The sequence below is a fragment of the Propithecus coquereli genome, unplaced genomic scaffold, assembly GCF_000956105.1.
Source record: "Propithecus coquereli isolate 6110/MARCELLA unplaced genomic scaffold, Pcoq_1.0 Scaffold119, whole genome shotgun sequence".
NCBI lineage: Eukaryota > Metazoa > Chordata > Mammalia > Primates > Indriidae > Propithecus > Propithecus coquereli.
The window spans coordinates 3,114,822-3,139,210 of record NW_012135969.1 but is presented as its reverse complement, the minus strand read 5'-3'; the positions used below and the strand labels follow the sequence as shown (position 1 = coordinate 3,139,210).

At 41.0% G+C, this 24,389-nt stretch overlaps 2 protein-coding genes across 8 annotated transcripts in view; both read right to left on the bottom strand.

Annotated features, from left to right (window-relative positions):
• Positions 1 to 1,549: 1,549 nt before the first annotated feature.
• Positions 1,550 to 7,363, bottom strand: LOC105823262 (keratin-associated protein 4-12-like). 5 transcript variants are annotated; one of them, XM_012660410.1, is made up of 4 exons: positions 7,269 to 7,363; positions 7,068 to 7,193; positions 6,883 to 6,992; positions 1,550 to 1,824 (listed from the first exon to the last, which is right to left on the bottom strand). In XM_012660410.1, exons 1-4 carry the CDS (start codon positions 7,361 to 7,363, stop codon positions 1,550 to 1,552), a joined length of 606 nt encoding a protein of 201 aa, XP_012515864.1. The 5 variants fall into 5 exon arrangements, with proteins under 5 accessions (XP_012515864.1, XP_012515855.1, XP_012515847.1 ...); XM_012660401.1 differs by having other exon boundaries at positions 1,550 to 1,818; positions 6,892 to 7,042; positions 7,091 to 7,193; XM_012660393.1 differs by having other exon boundaries at positions 1,550 to 1,818; positions 6,892 to 7,363.
• A 9,248-nt stretch (positions 7,364 to 16,611) lies between these two features.
• The window catches only part of LOC105823379 (keratin-associated protein 4-12), a 12,019-nt gene continuing 4,241 nt past the window's right edge, over positions 16,612 to 24,389 (bottom strand). Inside the window, exons 1-2 of one of the 3 annotated variants that reach the window (XM_012660586.1) lie at positions 16,787 to 17,079; positions 16,612 to 16,666 (exon numbers count right to left, since the gene is read on the bottom strand). In XM_012660586.1, coding sequence (XP_012516040.1) covers positions 16,612 to 16,666; positions 16,787 to 17,079 — 348 coding nt within the window. Of the gene's footprint in view, positions 17,080 to 24,389 lie in introns of those variants that run through there. The other 2 variants (XM_012660579.1, XM_012660571.1) reach the window with 2 other exon arrangements.

Sequence of the window (24,389 nt, the reverse complement as noted above, 5' to 3'; positions counted from 1 at the left end):
GACATATTTGAAACATGGACTTGGGGGGGGGGGAACCAAGGACAACACACGTAACCTAAACATCTGTACCCCATAATATGCTGAAATAAAAAAAAAAACATTTCGATGTATTTTGAATTATAGGCCAAAACTTATAAGCTCTCATATTTGCATAAATATGATATATTGTACCTACTGTGACACATTTTCAAAGCTAAATAGGATCATAATTCTCTGGGTTTTGGTAATGAGAAAACCGAGCCTCAGAGAAATGTCCTGTTCATGTTCTCATAAAACCAAGCAAAGGGATGAAAGCCCAAAATGGGAGAGTAAAACCATCAAGAAGATGGATAAATCTCAATAACATGAGAGCCTAAAATTATGAAGACATTTCAGTCTAGAAAAACTAAGATTTTGAGCATCTATTAATTAAAAGATTTAAAATGTTTGTGGGAAATTTGCCATGGATGTCATTAATTTGCAGAAATATTAACTTAGAAGGTAAAGTTTGTATTCAGAAAGAGAATTTTGTGTTTAGAGAGGAGGGAATGAAGAAAGGAAGGAAGGAAGGAAGAAAGGAAGGAAGGCGGGTTAGAAGGGAGGGAGGGAGGAAGGAAGGAAAGAGCACTTGATTTAGGTGGAACAGTCAAAATTTACACAACTAGTGATGAAACATACTGAAAGTAGAAATATAATGAGGTGAAATTTGGATGATTTCATGATGCTCAACTCACTGAAGTTTTTAAGGGACATTTGAAGCATTTACCAAAACTTAATTTTGAGTTATAGAGGACAGTGAAACCATTGTACAAATTTTCTGGCTGCTCTGTCGAAGGGAACACTAGGCTAAGATATTTTTCTAGCCCAGAGTAGTATTTCAATAATGCTAACAATAAAAATTATATTTACTGAGAGCCTATACTGTATTATATGCCAGGCCCTGAGATAAGTATATGACATGGATTATGTCTTTAAACCTTTGGAGAACATAACGTATTATCCCTATTCACAGAAAAAAAACCTGCGGCCTGAACAAATTAAACAACTTGCCTCATGCCGCACAACAAATACTTAGTCAAGTCTTAATTCCAACAGAGATAACGTGAATCAAAAGCCTGGGCTGTTAAGTGGGCCCTCCTGCATTTGAAGAAAGACAGCCCTTGGTGTGAAGAGACAGGTAAAGACACACACACAGACACACACACACACACACACATACACAACCAACTCATTAACAAATCAGAAGATATCAGTATCAGGGGAAATGGCTGTTTATTAATAACATGGAAACAACATTATGCAAGATCATCATAATTAGTGTTCATGTAGAATGAAGACATTGTTTGTCTAAACACAGGCATTGGGTTCTGGGTAAACATCTTTTAATGAATATGTTTACATCTACCATTGCCTAGAAGAATTGAATGCCAACTCTGAATGCCCCCTGAGAAGAGAAGTTGGCAGGTAAAAGTTCATGTCTCCAGTCACTGGTTGCCTGCAATGTGTTTTTTATGTCTAGTGAAGACGTCCACAGTGTGACGAAGATTATAGGCAGAGATTCAGCAGAGATTCAGCAGCAAGAGGAGGCACAGCACAGGGGCTGGGGGCAGGTGGAGATGACGCAGGTTGGGCCATAGCAAGTGGTGTGGCAGGAGACCCGGCCACAGACTGGACGCAGGCAGCAGCAGGGGCGGCAGCAGGTGGGCTGGCAGCACTGGGGCTGGCAGCAGCTGGACACACAGCAGCTGGGGCGGCAGCAGGTGGGCTGGCAGCACACAGACTGGCAGCAGCTGGGCCTGCAACAACTAGAAATGCAGCAGCTGGGTTGGCAGCAGGTCTCTTGGCCACAGCCCTGATCGGAGCAGACAGAGCCACAACAGGAGTTGACCATGGTGTCAGAGGGTGGAGGTTCTGGGTGGGTTTCCAGGAGAATCAGGTTCTGGAGTTTAGAAGTCTTCTTGGGCCACAGCCTCTTATACATTGCCCTGTTTTTCTGTTGCCAACACATTTTCCTTGCTTTTGTTTACTCAACAGCTGAGTAACTATCCGATTACACAATAATGTTTGTCCATTTAATGGCTTAAACTTGTTGGAAAGAAAATTTTCTTGTCCAGATGTAATAAGTTCTCTCCCATCTGCCTGTCCTCCTAATTCACACCTTGATGGCATCTTCTAGACCACATTTCCTTCATCTTCCTCCACAGAGGGCTCTCATGTGACCCTCTGCATTTGGAATTACATCTGTCACTCTTTCTTCCTGCGCCCCTGCCAGGATGCGGTTGGTCAGTCACACTTCTGGTTCTGCATTCCTTCAATGACCAAGGGAAGAAAACCCATCTGCTTAGTGGGCATCTGGCCTGGGACAAGAGGAAAGGGCCTTATTCTGTGGGTCATTTTTGAGCAATGAGGAAGGAGACCTGTGTACTGTTACAATGGCTTTCCCTGGATGTTTCAAACTTTGGGTCGTGTTCTATATCCTGAAACCCTGGCAGGCAACTTACCTGTATAGCTGGGGTAACTACAGGGTCTACAGTTTCTTACGTTGCTACTTTGTTGTCTTGCGTGTTTGTATCGTGGCTCTCCATCTGGTCACTTAGATTCTGCAAGACATAGTTTCATTTGTATTCCTTATCTCCTTCTATTTTGTGAATGTCTAAAACTGTCTATTAACATAACACAGCTGTGTGTATTTACTTTATTTTATTTTTTAAATTTTGCGATAGTTGTTGATTTATGTACACTTGTACCAAACAATCTCAGGAGAACCTGTGTATACTTCATCCAGTCTCCCCACTAGTATTAATAACATCTGTATAACAATTTAAAGAATATATCTACCTGCTACTCTATCTTGTATGATGTTCTGAATTCAGTGAGGGCTCAAGTTCAGTGAAATATTTTTAAAATTTATTTAATTTTTTAGATTGATATATAATATTGTATATATTTACCATGTACAACATAATGTTTTCAAGTATATAAACATTGTGGAATGGTTAAATCTAGCCAATTAACAAATACGTTATCTCTCATAGTTAGAATTTTTGTGGTGAGAATACTTAATAGCCATTCTCTTAGCATTTTCGAGAATACAATATATCATCTATAACTATAGTCACCTGCTGTACAACAGACCTCTTGAACTTCTTCCTCCTGTGTAATCATGTATCTTTTGACCAATGTCTCCCCAAGCCCCCTCCCCTCTAGCCACCCCATCCTCTGGCAATCTTCATTCTTTGCTCAACTTCTATGATACCAGCTTTTTTAGATTCCACATAGGAGTGAGACCATGTAGTGTTTGTCTTTCTGTGCCCGGCTTAATTCACTTACATAATGTCCTTAAGTTTCATTTATGTTGTCCTAGTTTTCCTTCTTTTTTATGGCTGAGTAGCATTCCATTGTGTGTACATACTACATTTTTTTCATCTACTCATCCATTGATGAACACTTAGGTTGTTTCCTTATCTTGGCCATTGTGAATAGTGCTGCAATAAACATGGGAGTTCAGATGATCTCTTCAACATACTGATTCCATTTCCTTCAAATACATGTTGTACCCAAGAGTCAATTGCTGGACCATATGATAATTCTATTTTTAATTTTGTGAAGAATTTCCATATTGTTCTCCCTGATGGCTGTACTAGTTTACATTCCCGCCAACTATGTGCAAAAGTTCCTTTTTTTCCCACATCCTCACCAATGCTTGCTATCTTTTGTCCTTTCGACAACAGCCATTCTAATAGGAATGAGGTGATATCTCACTGTAGTTTCGATTTGCATTTCTCTGATGATTAGTGATATTGAGCATTTTTTTCATATACCATTTGGCCATTTGTATGTTGATTTAGGTCTTTCACCCACTTTTTAATTGGACTGTTCGTTTTATGCCATTGAGCTGTTTGAGTTCCTTATGTATTTTGGATATTAATCACTTATGAGATGTATGCTTTATAAATATTTCTCCCATTCTTTATGTTGTCTCTTCACTCTTGATTGTTTCCTTAGCTGTGCAGAAGCTTTTTAGTTTGATGTCATCCCATTTGTCTAATTCTCCTTTTGTTGCCTGTGTTTTCAAGATCATAATTAAAAAGTAATTGCTAAGATCCATGTCATGAAACTCTTCCCCTAGGTTTTCTTCTAGTAGTTTTGTTGTTTTGGGTCTTGCATTTAAGTCTTTAATCCCTTTTGAGGTGATTTTGTTATATGGTGGGAAAAAGGGTCCAATTTTATTCTTCTGCATGTTTTCTTAACACCATTTGTTGAAGAGACTATCCTTTCTCCATCATGCATTATTGGCCCCTTTGCTGAAAATCAATTGGCTGTAAATGTGTGAATTTATTTCTGGGTTCTCTGTTGTATTCCATTCTTCTATGTGTCTGACACAAAAGCCAGTGCCATGCTATTTTGGTTACTATAGCTTTGTTGTCTATTTAGAAGTCAGGTAGTACGATGTCTCCAGCTTTATTCTTAGTGCCCAAGATTGCTTTGGCTATTTGGGGTCTTTTGTGGTTTCATATAGATTTTATGATTTTTCTTATTTTTCTGTAAAGAATGTCATGGATATTTTGAAAGGGATTATATTAAGTCTGTAGATTACTTTGGGTAGTCAGGACATTTTAACCTTATTAATTCTTCCAATTCCTGAACACAGGGTATCTTTCCATTTATTTTTATCTTCTTCAGTTTCTTCATCAATGTTTTATAGTTTCCAGCATAGAGATCTTCCTTGGTTAAATTTGTTTCTAAGTATTTTATTTCTGTAACTATTGTAAATGGTATGGTTTTCTTGATATCTTTTTCAGATAGTTTGATATTAGTGTATAGGAACACCACTGATTTTCGTATGTTGATTTTGTATCCTGCAACTTTACTGAATTCATTTATTAGTTCTCACTGTTTCTTGGTAGTCTTCAGGGTTTTCTAGATATAAGATCATACTGTCTGCAAACAATTTATCTTTTTTTCTTTCCAATTTGGATGCCTTTTATTTGTTTCTCTTGCCTAATTGCCCTGGCTAGGACCTCCAATACAATGTTAAATACAAGTGGTGAGAGTGGGCACCCTTGTCTTGTTCCAGATATTAAAGGAAAAGCTTTCAGCTTTCCCCCATTCAGTCTCATGTTAGCTGTGGGTTTGTCATATTTGGCCCTTATTATGTTGAGATATATTCCTTCTATACCTAATTTGCTGCAAGTTTTTAATCACGAAGAGATGTTGAAATTTATCAAATGCTTTTTCTGCATCTACTGAAATGATCATATGCTTTTTGTACTTCCTTATGCTAATGTGATATATCATTTATGTATGTTGAACCACCATCCCATCTTTGCATCCCTGGAATGAATCCCACCTGATCATGGCGAATGATCTTTTTAACGTGTTGTTGAATGAGATTTGCTAGTATCCTGCTGAATATTTTTCCATTTGTATTCTTAAGGGATATTGACCTGTAATTTTCTTTTCTTACAGTGTCCTTACCTGGCTTTGGTAAAGGGTAATACTGGCATCATAAAGTGGAGTTTGGAAGTGTTCCCTCCTCTTCAATGTTTGTGGAAGGGTTTGATAAGAATTGACATTAATTAGTTAATGTAAATGTTTGGTAGTTTCACCGGGGATGCCATCTACTGTTGGGCTTTTCTCTGTTGAGAGGTTTTTTTTATTGCTGCTTCAATCTCCTAACTCATTATTGGTCTGTTCATATCTTCTATTTTTCATGATTCAGTCTTAGTAGGTTGTATGTTTCTAGGAATTCTTCCATTCCTTCTAAGTTATCCAAACACAACACACACACGCACACAGAAGTATATGTAAACTGGTAAAATCTGAAAAAGTACTGTGGATTCTACCAATGTCAATTTCTGAGGTTTGACTTGCACCTTTACAGTTATATAAGATGTGATCACTGGGGAAAGCTGGGTGAATGGTCCATTGGACTTTGTTGTACTTTTTCTTCAACTTCTTGTGAATCTATAGTTATTTTAAAAAATACAAAGGAGGCAATTTGAAGGTAAAAGGGAGTATGCTTTTATTTGTCTAACGGCATCTTTATCTCACTGAATTTTTATGACAATGTTAATAAATGGGTATTGTAATTCTTACTTTAGAGAAAAGTAATCCTTGGTTGAGAGGATTAAGTAATATGTCCAAGATCATAGTCGCTATGCACAGTGAGAGCACAGTGAGAAATCGGCACCACTTCTATCTAGTTCCAAGTCAATGAGATACTCTTTATACTGAGCTTCCTCTATTTATATTAATTTAAAGCAATTCCTGGAATGTAGTTTACTGAGTGCTTTCTTTTGGTGGCTATTGTAATCCATAGTTCTTATGTTACATGTGTTAAGTCCAAAGATGCCTCTCTTTAGACATTTTCCTATTTCTTCTGTGGGCTGAATTCAGCTTTGGGTAAAAATCTAATTGAAAAATGCCAATTTAATTTTTCAATTGTACGGTCTCCTGAAAACATGTACTCCAGTGTTGTGCAGAAAAAGAGACAGAAATATGCATAGACCTTTTCATTAATAAGAAATAATGAGAGATGAGCAATTTGGGTGCCTTTGAATGCTAAAAAGTTTTATTGGGGAACATCAAGCAATTCCACATGGAAATGGATTCGACAGAAAAACATTAGAAAGAAAAAATCTAGAAGTGGAACATTTAAAGACTTCTGCATTTTGAACCAGAATTAGGAATTCTAAAACAATATGATGCAGCATCTGACTATAAATTCTGATTCATTAATAATAAAAAGTATCTACAGAAAAGAATAATTACAATATAGAGATTGGGGTTTTCCAAATCAGGCCATGTTCTGTTGGCAAGTCCACATAATCTGGGAATAGATGCTGTCTTCCTGGACCGAGGAAGGGGCAAGAAGATTCATGGATTCAGAGCAGGACACTCAGCAAGAACTGCCACAGCAGCTGGGGCGGCAGCAGGTTGTTCTATAGCAGGTGGTCTGGCAGCAGGTGGGGTGGCAGCAACTGGAGATACAGCAAGAAGGCCTGCAGCAACTAGAAATGCAGCGGCTGGGGAGGCAGCAGGTGGGGCGGCAGCAGGTGGGCTGGCAGCACACAGACTGGCAGCACTGGGGCCTGCAGCAGCTGGACACACAGCAGCTCGGGCGGCAGCAGGTGGGCTGGCAGCACACAGACTGGCAGCACTGGGGCCTGCAGCAGCTGGACACACAGCAGCTGGGGCGGCAGCAGGTGGTCCTGTAGCAGGTGGTCTGGCAGCAACTGGGGCGGCAGCAGGTGGGCTGGCAGCATACGGACTGGCAGCAGCTGGGCCTGCAACAACTAGAAATGCAGCAGCTGGGTTGGCAGCAGGTCTCTTGGCCACAGCCCGGATCAAAGCAGACAGAGCCACAACAGGAGTTGACCATGGTGTCAGAGGGTGGAGGTTCTGGGTATGTTTCCAGGAGAATCAGGTTCTGAAGTTTGGAAGTCTCCTTGGGCCACAGCCTCTTATACACTGCTCCATTTTCCTGTTGCCAACACATTTTCCTTGTTTTTGTTTACTCAACAGCTAAGTAATTATCCAATTACACAATAATGTTTGTCCATTTAATGGCTTAAACTTGTTGGAAAGAAAATTTTCTTGTCCAGATGTAATAAGTTCTCTCCCATCTGCCTGTCCTCCTGATTCACACCTCGATGGCATCTTCTAGACCACATTTCCTTCATCTTCCTCCGCAGAAGGCTCTCAAGTAACCCTCTGCATTTGGAATTACATCTGTCACTCTTCCTTCCTGTGCCCCCTGCCAGGATGCGGTTGGTCAGTCACACTTCTGGTTCTGTATTTCTTCAATGACCAAGGGGGGAAAACCCATCTGCTTAGTGGGCATCTGGCCTGGGACAAGAGGAAAGGGCCTTATTCTGTGGGTCATTTTTGAGCAATGAGGAAGGAGTCAGCTCTTTGTGTGTGTGATTGTGGTGACCTGTGTGGCTTTCCCTGGATGTTTCAAACTTTGGGTCGTGTTCTATATCCTGAAACCCTGGCAGGCAACTTACCTGTATAGTTGGGGTAACTACAGAATCCACAGTTTCTTACGTTGCTACTTTGCTGTCTTGCATGTTTGTATCATGTCTCTGCAGCTGGTTACTTAGTTTCTGGGTGACATAGCCACATTTGCCATCTTTATTACAGTTTTAGTTAAAAATATTTCATCAATAGAGCAAAAAATGTTGAATAATAAGAATTTTCCTCTCTACTTCTTCCTTACCATGTCCTTTAAAAAAAAGTAGAATTTGCTTTTCATCAGAACCTACTTCCAGAGCTGAGATATCTATGGCATTTGAAACGTCAGTGGATCTTAGTAAATTCTACCTTCCTGAATTATGGTTTCTACTTTTCCTCTTATCCTCTGTGTGGTGGTCTAACTTAAGTGTGCATCATAATCACCTGCAGGGCTTGTTAAAACCCAGATCGCTGCATCTACTCCCAGAATTTCTGATTGCTGGGTAGAACCGCAGTTGTAACTAGAGCCCAGATGATGTTGACGCTAAAGGTTCAATGACCCCACTTAGAGACCTCCTGCTTCATTCTGTTAACTCAAGCTTTGCAGAAGCATCTACATGAAGGTCCTGCCTTGTTTGTGAAACAGAGTTGTTGAGCGGATACTGTGAGAGACACAGGTTGCCATCCATTGGGATTACAAATATGGTTTAGAGTCTCCTGTGGGGAGTCAGTTTACTGGGAGGACCACACACATGTAGCTACCGCATGCACATAATTGTAATACAGCATGGTAAAGTGACATCAAGGAGCTCATACTATGTCATGTAATAGAACTAAAAGGATTTTACTTGGAGCAAATTAGCTAACATGACACGTTGGTGGATTTATTAATAAAATTTTAATCAGTTTTTGTTTACTTTTTATGATATAGTAAAACTTACTTTGAATTGCGCAAATCCTAAGTGCACTATCTGATGACTTTTGATAAGTGGATACCTCCGTGTAACCCCCACACCCATCAAGATAAAGAACATTTTCATTAAACCAGAAAGTTCGCAAATGTCACTTCTGTGAAGTCTCCACCACCATAAAGAAGGCACTGTCCCAATATTTCTTCACCATAGATTTGTTTTGATGTAGAACTTCAAATAAATGACATAAAATGTAATTTTTTTTTTCTGTTGGCATCTTTAGCTTGGCCTGTCTGTGAGAGTCACTCTTGTTGGTGCATGTATCTAGTCCACTCGGAGATACACTAACAAATGCCAAGGCTTCATTTCGACTATTACCAACCAATGTCATGACAGGGTGACCAACTGTCCCTGTTTACCCAGGACTGAGGGAATACACAGAACTCAGGACTTTCATAGCTAGAATCAGGGAAGTCCCAGACAAACAGACTAGTTGGTCACGTTATGATGGCATCCTTAAAGGTCTGAATTAAAGCCGTTTAAAGACCAAGCCCCCTTTTTAATATTTTAATCACATTAGCATGCTTAATAAACATTTGATTTACATGTTTTTATTTTATAGACATTCGTTTTCAGAGACTGGAGAAGATAAAAGATTTAAAGTATTCTTTTGTGAGTGGATGTGGTGCCCTGAGAGGCGAGATTTTCACTTGATATGCTGTGTAGGAGAGGCTAAGGAGAAAATAAACACATAAAAGAAAAAGATTTTGATTACGAGGGGAGAGGTTTCTACATAAATTTATGGAGATTAAGAGAACCCTATTGCTGCAGCTACAAAGGCAGGGTACATTCTCTTGTAGAGAAATGTATAGAGCATTATAGCCCTAAAGAAGGGGTTCTCAAAATGGGCTACATGTCGAAATCACCTGGGAAGTGTTAGAAACTACGGATGCCTGGCTCTTGCCCTGAAAAAATTCTGACTTCACTGGTCTGGGGTATGGCTTGGGCATTGGAATTTTTTAAAGCTCTTCAGGTAATTCTAATGGGCAGCCAAGCTTGAGACCAACCTCCTTAAGCCGTCTGTATTATGTTCATTTGTTTAATATTAAATTGGGAAAAGAAGTAGCTAAAATGATTAGAATACAATTGGTAGTATCTATATAATATAGAAAATGATCCTGGATTTGAAACATTGAACTTTGAGCATTGCAGAATGAAACACTGATAATTCTCTTTACAATTTGAGACCGCTCTAATCGCACAGCCAACAGTTCCACATGGATGAGAATGGAACGTTAGGGCAGGAACCACATGGTAAATTACTGCAGAGAGCACACTGGGTTTCTTAAAAAACAAAACTCAAAAGCACAAGAGGCATCACTATGTGTACTTCTTGCTAAATTTTACCCATAGTCTGGTGAAGTAGAATTGATAATTAACAGGAGGACCATACACACAAATTGTATAAGGTCTACCGATACTGTACCTCTTTTATTACAAAGTAGTGGAGCGTTTTTTCTTTTATGTACTTTTTTCTTTTTAAGCTAATTTTTTTTTTTAGAATTCAATGATATAAGACCTCAGTCAGGTAAACATCAAGGAAATTTGTATGAAGTGAACCCAATTAATATTTTCAATCACCATCAAGGTAACCTGGACTCATCATATTAATATACCCTTTAAAGAATGGCATGAGAAAAAGTTTTTCTTGTCAAGTATCAAACATATTATGTTAGTACTCAATCATTTTAAAAATAAATATCTAGTATGCATTTTGTCTGGAGCTAAAAATGAACTACCATTAGGTGAATTATAGTGACATAGTTAATATATCATGATCTAAATATAGATGCCCTGAATAGGCATGTCTAAGTGATGGGGAAATTAACATATTTCCAATTCAATTAAGTTCCTATTTATAATAAAAATCAAACTCTATTATAGTATTTAAGATTAGATTGAGTGTGATGGCTCACACCTGTATTCCCAGCACTTTGGGTTGCCAAAACGGGAAGATCGCTTGAGGCCAGGAATTTGAAACCAGCCTGGGAAACATAGCGAGACTCCATCTCTGCAAAAAATTAGCTGGTGTGGTGGTGCATGCCTATAATCTCACTTACTTGTGAGGCTAAGGTAGGAGGCTCTCTGGGTTTGATGAAGCCAGTTGCTATGACAAAAAGATCCACGTGGCAAAAAATTGAGGACAGCCTCCAATTTGACAGCCAACACGGAACTGAGGCTCTAACTCGAATGGACCTTGAGGAGCTGAATTCTGTCGACAACCACATAAGTGGACTTGAAAGCAGATCCTTCCTGGTGGACACATTAGATGAGACTCCAGTGACAGCTAACACCTTAATTGCAGGCTTGTGAAGAACTATGAAGTAGAGAATGAAGCTAAGGCTTGTCTGAATTCCTGATCCGCAGAAACTGTGACATAATAAATGTGTGTTGCTTTAAGCTGCTAAACTATGAGGTAATATAATGTAACAGTAGATAACTAGTGTAGATTTATCTGGTGCTACACAACTTGAAGTTGAGGAGGAAGAGAAGTGGAAATACAGGAGTAGATCTGGTCTTAAGGCCAGGAAACCCAAATGGATGACTATGTCCCCTGGGGGCCCTAGGAGACACTCTGTTTACTAAGGTAGCAGGGAACGAGCAGATAAGGGGACCCTAGCATCACTGAGAAATCCAGCAGTGACTACTTTATAAAGTCGATGTTTTGGGTAAGGAATATTTTTACATAACCAAGTTCCCCAGGAGTAGTGGGGATGAAAAGATCCTAGAATAGCAAGGTCTGGAGGCAGCATTTAACTGTAAGAATTATGTGACATACAGCAAGTTCAGAATGGCACACGAGGCAGAGTGGGCTCTATGGATGTGGATAACAGAACATGGTGCTCCTCGGAATAGGATAAAGGCAGCCAGTAAGGATATAGCCGTAACTGTAGGCTCTGTGGCTCTGCATCTGTGTCTATGCCTGCATCTGTATCTACCGCTGACCCTCAAACAACGTGGGTTTCAACTGCATGGGTCCATGTATACGGATTTTCTTCTGCTTCTGCCTCTCCTGAAACAAAAAGACCAAACCCTCTTCTTCCTCCTCCACCTCAGCCTGCTCAATGTGAAGACGAACACGATGAAGACCTTTATGATGATCCACTTCCACTTAATGACTAGTAAATATATTTTCTCTTCCTTGTGATGTTCTTAATAACATTTTCTTTTCTCCAGTTTGCTTTATTGTAAGAATACAGTATATAGTACATATTACATGAAAATATGTGTTCATTGTTTATGTTGTCAGTAAGGATTCTGGTCAACAGCAGGCTATCAGTATTTAAGTTTGGGGGAAGTCAAAAGTTATACTTGAATTTTTGACTGCAGGGTATTGGCGCCACTAACACTCCTGTTGTTCAAGGGTCAATTGTATATCTACATCTCCACCTGTGTATATGTATATGTATATGTCTAAGTATATTTAAAGAGCTTAAGATTAAATGAGCAAAAGGCTGAAATAAGTTGCTCCATTGGGAAGCCATAATCCCTCGCCCAGTTTCCAGACTTGAGGAAATTATCATATCTAGAACCCACCAAGTGAAGGAGAGGCCAGTTCTCCAGGAGAAAGGACCACAGCAAGTATACGTAGTAGTGGCCTCACTGGTACATTTTTACTCAGAGGAAAGTGGAAAGTGTATATATTTGGATGCTGTTGGATACCAGATCTGAGTTGACACTGACAGTCGGATACCCAAAATGTGAAAGTGACCCCCCATTTGAATATGGCAATAATGGTCCAAGAATAAATGAAGTCTTGGCCCAGGTCAGTCTCATTGTGCGTTCACAGGGCCACCAACCCACCTGGAAGTCTACATAGTTCCCAAATGCAGAATTCACCAGTATCATTCCTTGACCAGTGAAATGAGGGCTATTACAGTAGAATAGGCCCAGTGGGAGCCCCGGACACTGCCTGCCACCCTTACATTCTCCAGGCAAGTTAGTGAATAAAAATTGGAGATCACAACCATGTTCAAAGATTTAAAAAATACAGGGGAAGACTGTACTTGCAGGGATCATTTCTATAATTCTTTACTAGAGAACTTCCTCTGAGAGAGAAGGAAAGCACCACTTACCCTCAAATCATGGTGGTTTACTCTGGAATTTTGTAGTCTTAATATCATCATGCTATCTGAGAAACATCTTGAATCTATTTTGCTTGCATCTTTTGTTACACATAAGGCATTTTGTGTTCCTTGCAACTGTTTTAATTATGAGAACCATGTGCCATTTACAAGTTTAAATTGTTCTTACAAAACATTTTCACTATTGGTATAAAAACAGTGATTTTAACAGCTTAGCCTCTAGAGAGTTACTGAACATTGTTGCCTTGAGAAAGTAATAGAACTGCAAGTTAAAATCATTGGTTACTTCAATTGAATGAGGGAAACAGCTGCTATAAAGCTTTATGAATATATCTCCATTTTGAAAAAAATGCAGGGGAGGGGAATACCATCTTCATCTAATTAACTAGTTCAGACCCCACAAAACCCAGAGAGATCATGGCAGATGACAGTGCATGCATGCAAACCCTAGCAAATAAATTGTGGTTGATGTGGTGGATACAGAATCTTTGCTGGAGCAGATGAACACAGGCTCTGGTACAGGGTATGTAACAACGGAACTGGCAAATGCATCCTTTTCAATACCCATCAGGAAGGATGACCAGAGATGGATCCAGTTCACTTGAAACAGACAGCAGTGCAAATTCACTCTGCTGGTACAGGGCTACGTCACTTCTCCTGTCTTTGTCACGATATACTCTAAAGGGATGAAGACCTTTGGAACATGCTACAGAATATCGTGTTGATCCACAATATGGACGTTATCATTTAATCAGATCTAATAAACAAGAAAGATAAATTGTTATGGATTCCTCAGTAAGATTCATGTGCTCCAGAAGATGAGAGATAAATGTGACAAAGGATTTCCGAAGCTGCCACTTGGTAATATTTTCATAAAGTGTTCAGTCTAGAGAACTCCAGGACATCTCCTGCTGATTATCTGACCTGCTGGCAAGAGAGCATCATTGAGCCCCTGATAAGGTGCCATCTGTGAGGAGAGCAGCCAGTGACTTGCTCCTGATGGGGAATGACATGCAGTCTGGGTGTGGTTTGCATTTTCTATTTGCTCTGCCTCAGCCAGCACCATTATACAAGGGCCCAAGAGCACTTGATGTAGCAGCACAGAATCTGCCATAACTTCCTCTTTGACCAAAGGACCCATATACAGCAAAGGATGGGTGGCAGTGGGCAATGACTGTGGGATTGACTGATCCTACTTTATACTGTACCATCCAGAAACAGCTGAACAGGTAGTGTCATGCAACCACCTTTTGAAGCCATAGCTGAGGTGCCAGCATGGACATGACACCCTGTGAGCATGGAGCACTAGTCTCCAGGATGCAGTACACACCGTAAACCAAGGACCCCATGTGGCGCTGTGTCCCCAGCAGCTAAATTACATTAACACAGAAAACCAGGGGGTGGAAAGAGGAGCTGCCCCACATACCATCACTCCCAGCAACCACTTGGGGGAATTTGTGCTTCCCTCCCATACAAAGTTAGGTTCTGTGGATCTAGAGGTCCTGGCTCCAAGAGGGGAAGAGATACCTCCAGGAGACATAGTAAGGGTCTGACTGGAATTAAAGCTATGGCTGTCACCTTATCACTTTGGGCTTCTAGTGCCAGAGGATCAGCATGTAAAGAAAGGAGTTGGTCACAGTGGCACTTGACTGTGTCCTCATGGGGAAGGAGGACTGCACAATGGGGGCAGGGAGGGACGTATTTAGCACGTAGGTGATCCACTAAATTCTCACTGCATTTCCAAGTTCAGTTCTCTCTGCAAATGAGCACGTACAAGGGCTATAGCCTCATAAGAACATAGTAACCAGGGCTCGGAACCCTCAGGATGAGGACCTAGGTTAGTTACTCCACCAGGCACATCACCTGCACCAGTCCAAGTGCTGCCCACTAACCCTCCTCTTGTAGGTTCCTCTAGAAATTGTGACCAGTTGGAGTGAGATTAACGAGAGAAATAAGTGGAGCCAAGCAGTGTCGGGTGGACTGTATGATGCCCCATCCAGGTCCCTTTCACCAGGAAGGTGCCCCCCCCACACTAGTGTGAGTACCGACTGCCAGTGGCTCACACCATTCACCTGCACTGCACTCCGGGTAGGTGTCCTCAGCTCATAGGAGCCACCATGTCTGGAGGTTTCTGTCCTCTCTGCACCCTATTCTATTCCCACAGGGTGGCCCACAGCTACTGATAACTGATGCTGGAGTACAAAGGTCCAACCACCTTGCCTCTTGGAGCGGCAATTCCAGAATACCATTCACACACTAGAGCTTCCTGTGGAGTCAGAATAGAACTCAAACTACATTTTGGCTCAGCTTCTTCTACTACTATATCCTGTCCCCCACAGTTCCCTACAGATTTATCCTGAGATCATTTTCTTATAAATCTCATGTGCAAGAATCCCTGTTTTACGATCTGATTTTTGTGAATCCAACTTAGCACACATAGCTTAGGGTGCAACCTTTCTAATCACAACCTTCACTAGGATGAGAGTTACTAGGTGATTTTACCCTGTCCCTCAGGTATGATGCTGTGAAAGAAAAAAAAGTGAAGACAATTAGTCTAAAACAATCCTGTGCAAATTTGAAAGGAAGAAATAGCTAAATGTTCAGGAGATAGACCAGTTGAGATGACAGTAAACTCACGAATTGACCATAACACTCTGGTGAGCATTCTTACTGTACAAAATGTTTTGAATGGCACCGAAACTGAGATTAGGAGCGCTGGTGTCTTAGATTGGGTTTCCTTGGGAGCAGACCCAGAAAAGGAATTTGAGCTCAAGTGGATACATTTGGGAGATCAATACAAGAAGTGCTACAAGGAACTTAGAAAACCTATCAGGGAAGAAAAGAAAGTCAATATATGGTGAGTTAATGAGCAGAATAGTCCTGTAGGCAGCTGGAGGTCACTCCCTCTGAGGACCTCTGGAAGGCAGGTACAACATAGCCCCCACTAGATGAGAAATAAACTAGGCTGCTAGGGCATTTATCCAACAACTCCCATTCACTGGGCGAGTGCTGTTCCTAGAGGCTTAAACTCTCCAGCCCAGAGCTTGCTCTATTATCCAGATAAAGTCCTCAGGCACAGAGCTCCAGGTGCTTGCTCTAAGAAACCATCTTCCTATATTAGAATGAAGAGTGCTGGGGCAATGGAGGTGGAGCCCCTGAAATCATCTGCTATGCTCTTCTCCCTCTGCAGAGAAGAACAGGGAAATGGACAAGTGAATGACATTCAAGAAGGAAAGATAATGAGACATGATGCCCGTACATTTGTATGCTCAGAAAATTCAGATTTATTTAAGACATAGGAATATCTCCATATGAGAAATTACAGCAGAAAGCAAATATTTGAATTGGGGTGACATGGTAGTTGGCAGATTTCAGAAAAAATTCAAACTTGTGTTCATTTGGTAGAGTAATAGTAACAGGATTGGTGGGGGGAAGTATATTTGGAGGCCAAATTGAATCTAAAAATTAGTTGGAACTGAACTTTTGCAATTGGCCTCACATGACTTATCTCACGGATGCACTACATCAAGAGTGTTGGTTGATGAGGAATAGGTCAGTGCAGGTCAGAGCGCTCAGCAGCAAGAACCACTAGAGCAGGTTGGGCAGCAGCAGGTGGTCTAGCAGCAGCTGGGGCGGCAGCAGGTGGTTCTGCAGCAGGTGGTCTGGCAGCAGGTTGGGCGGCAACAACTGGGGATACAGCAAGAAGGCCTGTAGCAACTAGAAATGCAGCAGGTGGGGCGGCAACAGCTGGAGATGCAGCAGGTGGGGCGGCAGCAACTGGAGATACAACAGCTAGGGCGGCAGCAGGTGGGCTGGCAGCACACAGACTGGCAGCACTGGGGCCTACAGCAGCTAGATACACAGCAGCTGGGGCGGCAGCAGGTGGTCTGGCAGCAGCTGGGGTGGCAACAGGTGGGCTGGCAGCACACAGACTGGCAGCACTGGGGCCTACAGCAGCTGGACACACAGCAGCTGGGGCGGCAGCAGGTGGTCCTGCAGCAGGTGGTCTGGCAGCAGCTGGGTTGGCAGCAGGTTTCCTGGCCACAGCCCTGGTCAGAGCAGACGGAGCCACAAGAGTTAACCATGGTGTCAGAGGGTGGAGGTTCCAGGTAGGATTCCAAGAAGGTAGGTTTGGAAGGTTTGAAAGTCTCCTTACCCCAGGTTGCCTTTTATACCCTGCTAAGGGGCTGCTGTCATTAGATGCAGCACTCTTTCCTTGTTATTGTTTTTCCTGATAAACAGACAATTATCGAATTAGGTAAGTTTGTTTTCCTGGTTAAGTTTTCAACATGGATGGAAAACATTTCCTTTCCTGATGTGTGAGGTTTCCTCTAATCAGCTCTTCCTGAATCACCTCTTGTGTCCTTCTTGCTTTAGCTTCCTCAAAGACAGCCACACATGACATTCTGCTGCTAGGTGCTATGTGCTTCAGTCTCATGCTGCTGGTACCTCATGTCAGCCCTTGGGTGATGATGCTTCTGATAGGCCCATAATTCTTTCTGGTGACTCAGGAGGATAAAGCTGTGTTGTATTCTGATGGCTCTTTCATTATGGGTTAAGGGGCAGTGAGGATTTGATTGTGAAACAGGTGACCACTGGAATGAGACCAAGAAGACTCTTAGGATGTATCTCCTTCTCTACTTTCTCCACTGTGCATCATGACCCATTTTCTAGACTTTTTAATGGGAAAAACAGGACTGTTTAAAGGTAGACAGCTAACTCATGGAATTTTCATTTTTCTTTTTCTCCATAGTCAAACTTCCAGCACTCAGTTTTAGGGCCTCTTGGGGATGTCGGCTGCAGGGATCAGGTGTGCTAAAAGGTTAAGGTCCCTCAATTCCCTGCTCTGTGGGGCCGATTTTCCTTCAGAACTTTGCCTTTTTGTCTTTCTGGCTTTAACAGGGCACACTGACTCATCCTCTGTGTTTCCAAGATTTACTTGCCAACCTAAGGTAGATGACCCAGTGTCCTTGAATATACATTTCCCTGAAACAGGAGCTTAAGGAAACCCATGAAAGGAGTTAGTAACATTCTGTGTTTGTGCCGTATTCCCCAAGTATGCATCACTTTCCACTTTAGGATAGTCTTGGGGTAGCAGTTTCTGTGTAGATTCTTTAGCTATCTGACAGCTGTGAACATGTCGACTTTGTTGAGAGTCTTTCCATAAAATATGTTCATCAAAATATTTGGGGCCATGAAGTTAGTGAAGGGTGAATATCCTGAGTAGCAGAATCACGGTTCCACATGCTTTAGACATGCTTGCACAGGTGACCAAATCTAATAGGATGAAATAGTGGAGCCAATATTAGAGCTATAGGAGTGGTTATTAATACAGCATGGCACATGAGACTGAACAGGAGCGTATATACCTAAATTTCTTGGGAGAATTTATATGAACTACCCATATACCCTAAGGTTGTATCCACTCTAAGCATTCCTTCACCAGGTATAATGTTGCAGGTTGAGTATCCCTTATCTGAAAATCCAAAATCCCAAACTTTTTGACTACTGACATGATACCCAAAGGAAATGTTCAATGGAGCATTTTGAATTTGGGGTTTTTGGATGAGGATTACTCAACCAGTATAATGTAAATATTCCAAAATCTGAAAAAATTCAAAATTTGAAACACTTCTGGTGCCAAGCACTTCAGATAAGGCTTTCTCAACCTGTGTCACCACAATGAGCCTGTTTTTCTGGACATCTGGAAGAAGGACAGGTTGAGAACTGCTGGTCTACAAACAACCCATGTATGTCTATAAGGAGAGATTGAAGCAGTTTGTAATGAAGAAGACTTAGGTGTGTCACACTCTAGTAACCTCAGTATTAGTCCACACTTACTGCCCTTACTCCTGAGTTAAGCTCTGCATGCAAACCCTGATGCATTAGTCAAAGTGTGTGGTATTTACTAAGGAACAGGAGGCAGTTCTACTCCCTTCTGAATGTTGGATTTGGAAATGGAATGTTGCATTTGGAAAATGCAGTTTGTGTCAGGCTACATAAGGCTGCCCACTATCTCCACTTCTATTCAACATAGTGCTCGAAATCCTCGCCACAGCAATTAGGCAAGAGAGGGATATTAAGGGTGTCCAAATGGGGACAGACGAGATCAAACTCTCGCTCTTTGCCGATGATATGATATTATATCTAGAAAACCCTAAAGACTCATCTAAGAGACTCCTAGAACTGATAAACGAATTCAGCAAAGTCTCAGGCTACAAAATCAACACACACAAATCTGAGGCATTCATATATGCCAACAACAGTCAAGCCGAAGATCAAATCAAAAAGGCAATTCCTTTTACAATAGCCTCAAAGAAAATTAAATATCTAGGAATATATTTAACGAAAGATGTAAGAGACTTATACAGGGAGAACTACGAAACACTGAAAAAAGAAATTGTAGAAGATGTAAACAGATGGAAAAACCTACCTTGCTCATGGATTGGTAGAATCAATATCGTTAAAATGTCCATACTACCTAAAGTGATCTACAGAATTAATGCAATCCCTATCAAAATCCCATTATCATTCTTCACAGATCTGGAAAAAATAATTCTATGCTTTGTATGGAACCAGAAAAGACCTCGTATAGCCAAAGCAATCTTAAGTAAAAAGAACAAACTGGGAGGTATCAGTTTACCTGACTTTAAGCTGTACTACCAGGCTGTAGTGATTAAAACAGCTTGGTACTGGCACAAAAATAGAGACATTGACCTCTGGAACAGGACTGAGAATCCAGAGATGATACCATCTGCATATGGTAATCTAATCTTTGACAAAGCTGACAAAAACATACACTGGGGAAAAGAATCTCTTTTCAATAAGTGGTGCTGGGAAAACTGGATAGCTACATGCAGAAGACTGAAACTAGACCCTTACCTCTCACCTCTCACAAAAATCAATTCAAGGTGGATAACAGACTTAAACCTAAGGCACGAAACCTTAAGAATTCTAAATGAAGATGTTGGGAAGACCCTTTCAGACATCGGCCTAGGTAAGGAATTCTTGAAGAAGACCCCCAAAGCAATCGCCGCAGCAACAAAAATAAATAAGTGGGATCTAATCAAATTAAAAAGCTTCTTCACTGCCAAGGAAACTATCATTAGAGTGAATAGACAGCCCACAGAATGGGAAAAAATATTTGCTCTCTACACATCTGATAAAGGGCTGATAACCAGAATCTATCTAGAACTCAAAAAAATCAACAAGAAAAAATCAAACAACCCCATCAACAAATGGGCAAGGGAAATGAACAGAAACTTTTCAAAAGAAGACAGAATAATGGCCAGCAAACATATAAAAAAATGCTCAACATCTCTAATCATTAGAGAAATGCAAATCAAAACCACAATGAGGTATCACCTAACCCCAGTGAGATTGGCCTCTATCAAAAAAACACAAAACAACAAATGTTGGCGAGGATGTGGAGAGACAGGAACACTTCTACACTGCTGGTGGGACTGTAAGTTAGTGCAGCCTCTGTGGAAAAGAATTTGGAGATACCTCAGAGAGCTAAAAATAGAAATACCATTCGATCCAGCAATAGCACTATTAGGCATCTACCCAAAAGAGCACAAAACATTCTACGATAAGGACATCTGCACCCGAATGTTTATGGCAGCACAATTCACTATTGCAAGAATGTGGAAACAACCCAAGTGCCCGTCAATCCATGAATGGATTATCAAAATTTGGTATATGTTCACAATGGAATATTACTCAATCATAAGAAATGACAGTGATCTAGTACCTCTTACACTTTCCTGGATTAAACTTAAGCCCATTATCCAAAGTGGAGCACCACAAGAGCAGCAGAACGGGACCCATTTGTACTCACCATCAAATTGGTATTAACTAATCAACACATAAATGCACATATCAGAACAACATCTATTGGATGCTGGGGAAGGGGGAGGGTGGTGGGTGGATGGGGGAAGAGGGAGGAGGGGAGGGGTATGTGTATACACAAGGAGGGCAATGCGCACTATCCGAAGGATGGACATATTTAAAACACGGACTTCGGTGGGGGGGGAACCAAGGACAACACACCTAACCTAATCATCTGTATCACGGGAAGGGCGGCGGGAGGAGGGGGGAGGAGAGAGGAGGGGACGGGTATTTGTATACACAAGGAGTGCAATGCGCACTACCCGAAGGATGGACATATTTGAAACACGGACTTCGGTGGGGGGGGAACCAAGGGCAACACATGTAACCTAAATGTATGTACACCCATAATTTGCTGAAAAAAAAAAAAAAAAAAAAAAAAGAACAATACAGATAAATTGGGTTTTATGAAAAACAAAGTGGCTATGATGGCTACATCATGATCAAGGAGGAATGAGTAGAAAAGCTTTGGGAATTTAGCCTAAAAAGGAGAAAACAGAAGCAAAGCAATGGCAGTGCAGCCTGAAGTGGCTCAGGGTGGGCAATCAGACTTGCCCTGATGCTGCAATGGGCTGACACAGGATACGTGGGCAGCTCACAGAGAGAAGCAAATCTGTCTCACTATGGGGAAGGTATTTTATGGAATGGATCCCCTTCTGAGATGATCTGGGAGGGGTTTAAGTGTGAGCTGGTGTTGCTGAGGCACATTCAAGAAGCCGGTGAAGGGGACTGGGTGAAATGACTTTGAGACTCCCCTTTCTGCCCTCAAGCACTTGTAAGACTAATACATTGAATTATGGTGCTCTCATCATGCTCTTTGGTGCCTAGCCAGTTTCTACTCCTTCCCTGGCCCAGTTTCCAGGTTTCTACACTCAGGACGACAACAACCTGGGCTCTGGACTGGGCTGCTGCTTGGAGCTTTGGCTGGTGTTCTGAGCCTGCCTTGTATGCTGACTCTGATGTACTTAGATGAAGCATTTTGTTCAGTTCCCGAGTCTTTCCCTTAGTCAAAGGGAACGAAAGCAGCTTCCAAGCTGTTGTGGGGTAAAGACCCTGGTGAAACCCATTACGGTGCATGAGAACAACTCTCAGATTTCTAGAAGACCTTGTATTCTGGGAAAAGAATGATGTCCGTGAGGACCCTGATGACTGGTGCCCACTGATGGCTCAGTAGAGATCACTTTTATTTATATTAATTGACTATTTTTTCTTCTTGATGTGAGTGTGTGTGTTTGTGTGTGTTGCTCAGGATATGTTTAGATTATGTTGATAAATATCTCATAATTTCTTCTAGTCTGTTAATACCTTTATTTCTTTCCAGATTTATTGAGATATAGTTGACAAATCAAATCATATGTATCTTAGGCGTACAACATGATGCTTTGATATATATTGTGAAATGATTCCCAGAGTCAGGTTAGTTAACACCTCTATCACCTCACATAGTTGCCATTTGTATGTGTGTATAGTGAGAACATTGAAGATATACCCTTTTAGCAAATTTCAAGTATACAATATGGTATTATTAACTGTGGCCATCATGCTGTGCATTGGATCCCTGGAACTTACTCATTTTAGAACTGAAAGTTTGTACTCTTTGATCAACCTCTCCCCGTTTCCTCTACTCTTGACCTCTGGCAACCAGTATTATACCCCCTGTTTCTATGTGTTCAACTTTTTTAGATTCCACATAAAAGTGAGATCATACAGTATTTTTTTCTCTGCTTGACTTATTTTGCTTAGCATAATATCCTCAAGGTATATCCATGTTGTCCCAAGTGACAAGAATTTCTTCATCTCATGGCTAATAATATTTCATTGTGTATTTGTGTGTGTGTGTGTGTGTGTGTGTGCGTGTGTGTGTATGATCCTTGCAACCTTGCATTTGCCTATCTGTGTCTTTGGGGATGAAGTCACCTCTTTCTGACTTTATAGGTGTGCTTCATCAGGGCAAGACTGTCACAGGTCAGCCCAGCCTCTAGACAGGGTAGCTGGCAGCATCTGTGGACAGGTGGGTCTCATAGTTGGGGTCTCTAGCATGGGTAAAGCTTCTGCCTGTGCTCTGAAGTCAGTGGGGCTGCTGCCTGGGCTCTGTGTTCAGGTGTGGCTGGAATCTATGGTCGGGTACAGCAACTGAACAGTTTCATTTTTATATTGAAGTTTTTATTTAGATGAAATTTGGTTTAATTTAATGAATGAAGTTCTCTCTCTCTCTCTTTCCCTCCTTCCTTCATTTTATTCTTCCTTTTTCCTTTCCTTTATTTCTGAAGTTGTCTAGCTATACTATATCAATTTAAAAGTAATCCTTCCTTTCCGTACTACTTTTACACAAGCACTTTTATGCTATAATCAATTCCTATAGGCTGTTAGGTCTATTTCTGGACTCTATCAGTGGAAAACTTTATTGTCTGAAAATCTCTGGGTTAGAGGTCTTAAAAGAGTGCTATAGAACCCTTAGAAATTTATTTTTCCCTACAGCTATGTTTCCTGGTGTGTGCTAAATCCTCCAACGTCCCCTAAATATTGGGAATAATTAGGTGGGTCACAAAAATAAATGTAGCATGCAGTTTATATTTCTAGCAACATGTTTTCCCTTTTTAGAACTTTTTAGTCCAGGAGAAAATACATAGGTTTGTTATGAAACTTTTAAAAGGCTTAAAACAAAGAGATAAAGAAAATAAAGACAAATTTTCTAAATCCAAGAATATTACAATTCAATAGTGTGCCTTGCAACTGAAAAGTGACAAATTTCACCCGCAATACACTTTAATAAATAAGTGAAGAAATAAATCTGACCTTGAAACAATCAAGATGTCCTTCAAGAGGTGGAACAAACCAAACTATGGTGCATCCACCTCATGGAATACTAATCAGCAAACTAATGATGCACTCAATAACTTGCATGGTATCAGGGATTTATGCTGAGCATAAGAAACCAATAACCAAAAATGACATAATATAAGATTTCATATATAGAGCATTTTTGAAATAGAATCACAGAGATGGAGAACATCTCTAGTTGCCAGGCATTGGGGATGATGAGTGGGAGGCAGTGGTGTGGCCTTTCAGAGACAGAACGGTTCTGTATCTTGATCATGACGATGGTTACACAAATCTATGCACACGATAAAATTGTGTAGAAGTACACACACATACACACACACACACACACAGGAGGGCATGTGATACTGGTAAAATCTGGCCAGGTGTAGTGGCTCACACCTGTAATCCCAACACTTTGGAAGGCCACGGTGGAAGGATTGCTTGACACCAGGAGTTCCAGACCAGCCTGAGCAACATAGACTCCATCTATCTATCTATCTATATATCAAATAAAAATTGGTAAAATCTAAGTTCACCCAAGAGGTAACAGAATATCTGAATAGACCAATTTCAAGTTCAGAAATTGGAGCAGCAATCAAAAACCTCCCAAAACGTAAAAGCCCCGGACCAGATGGCTACACTCCAGAGTTTTACCAAACATTCAAAGATGAACTCACACCTA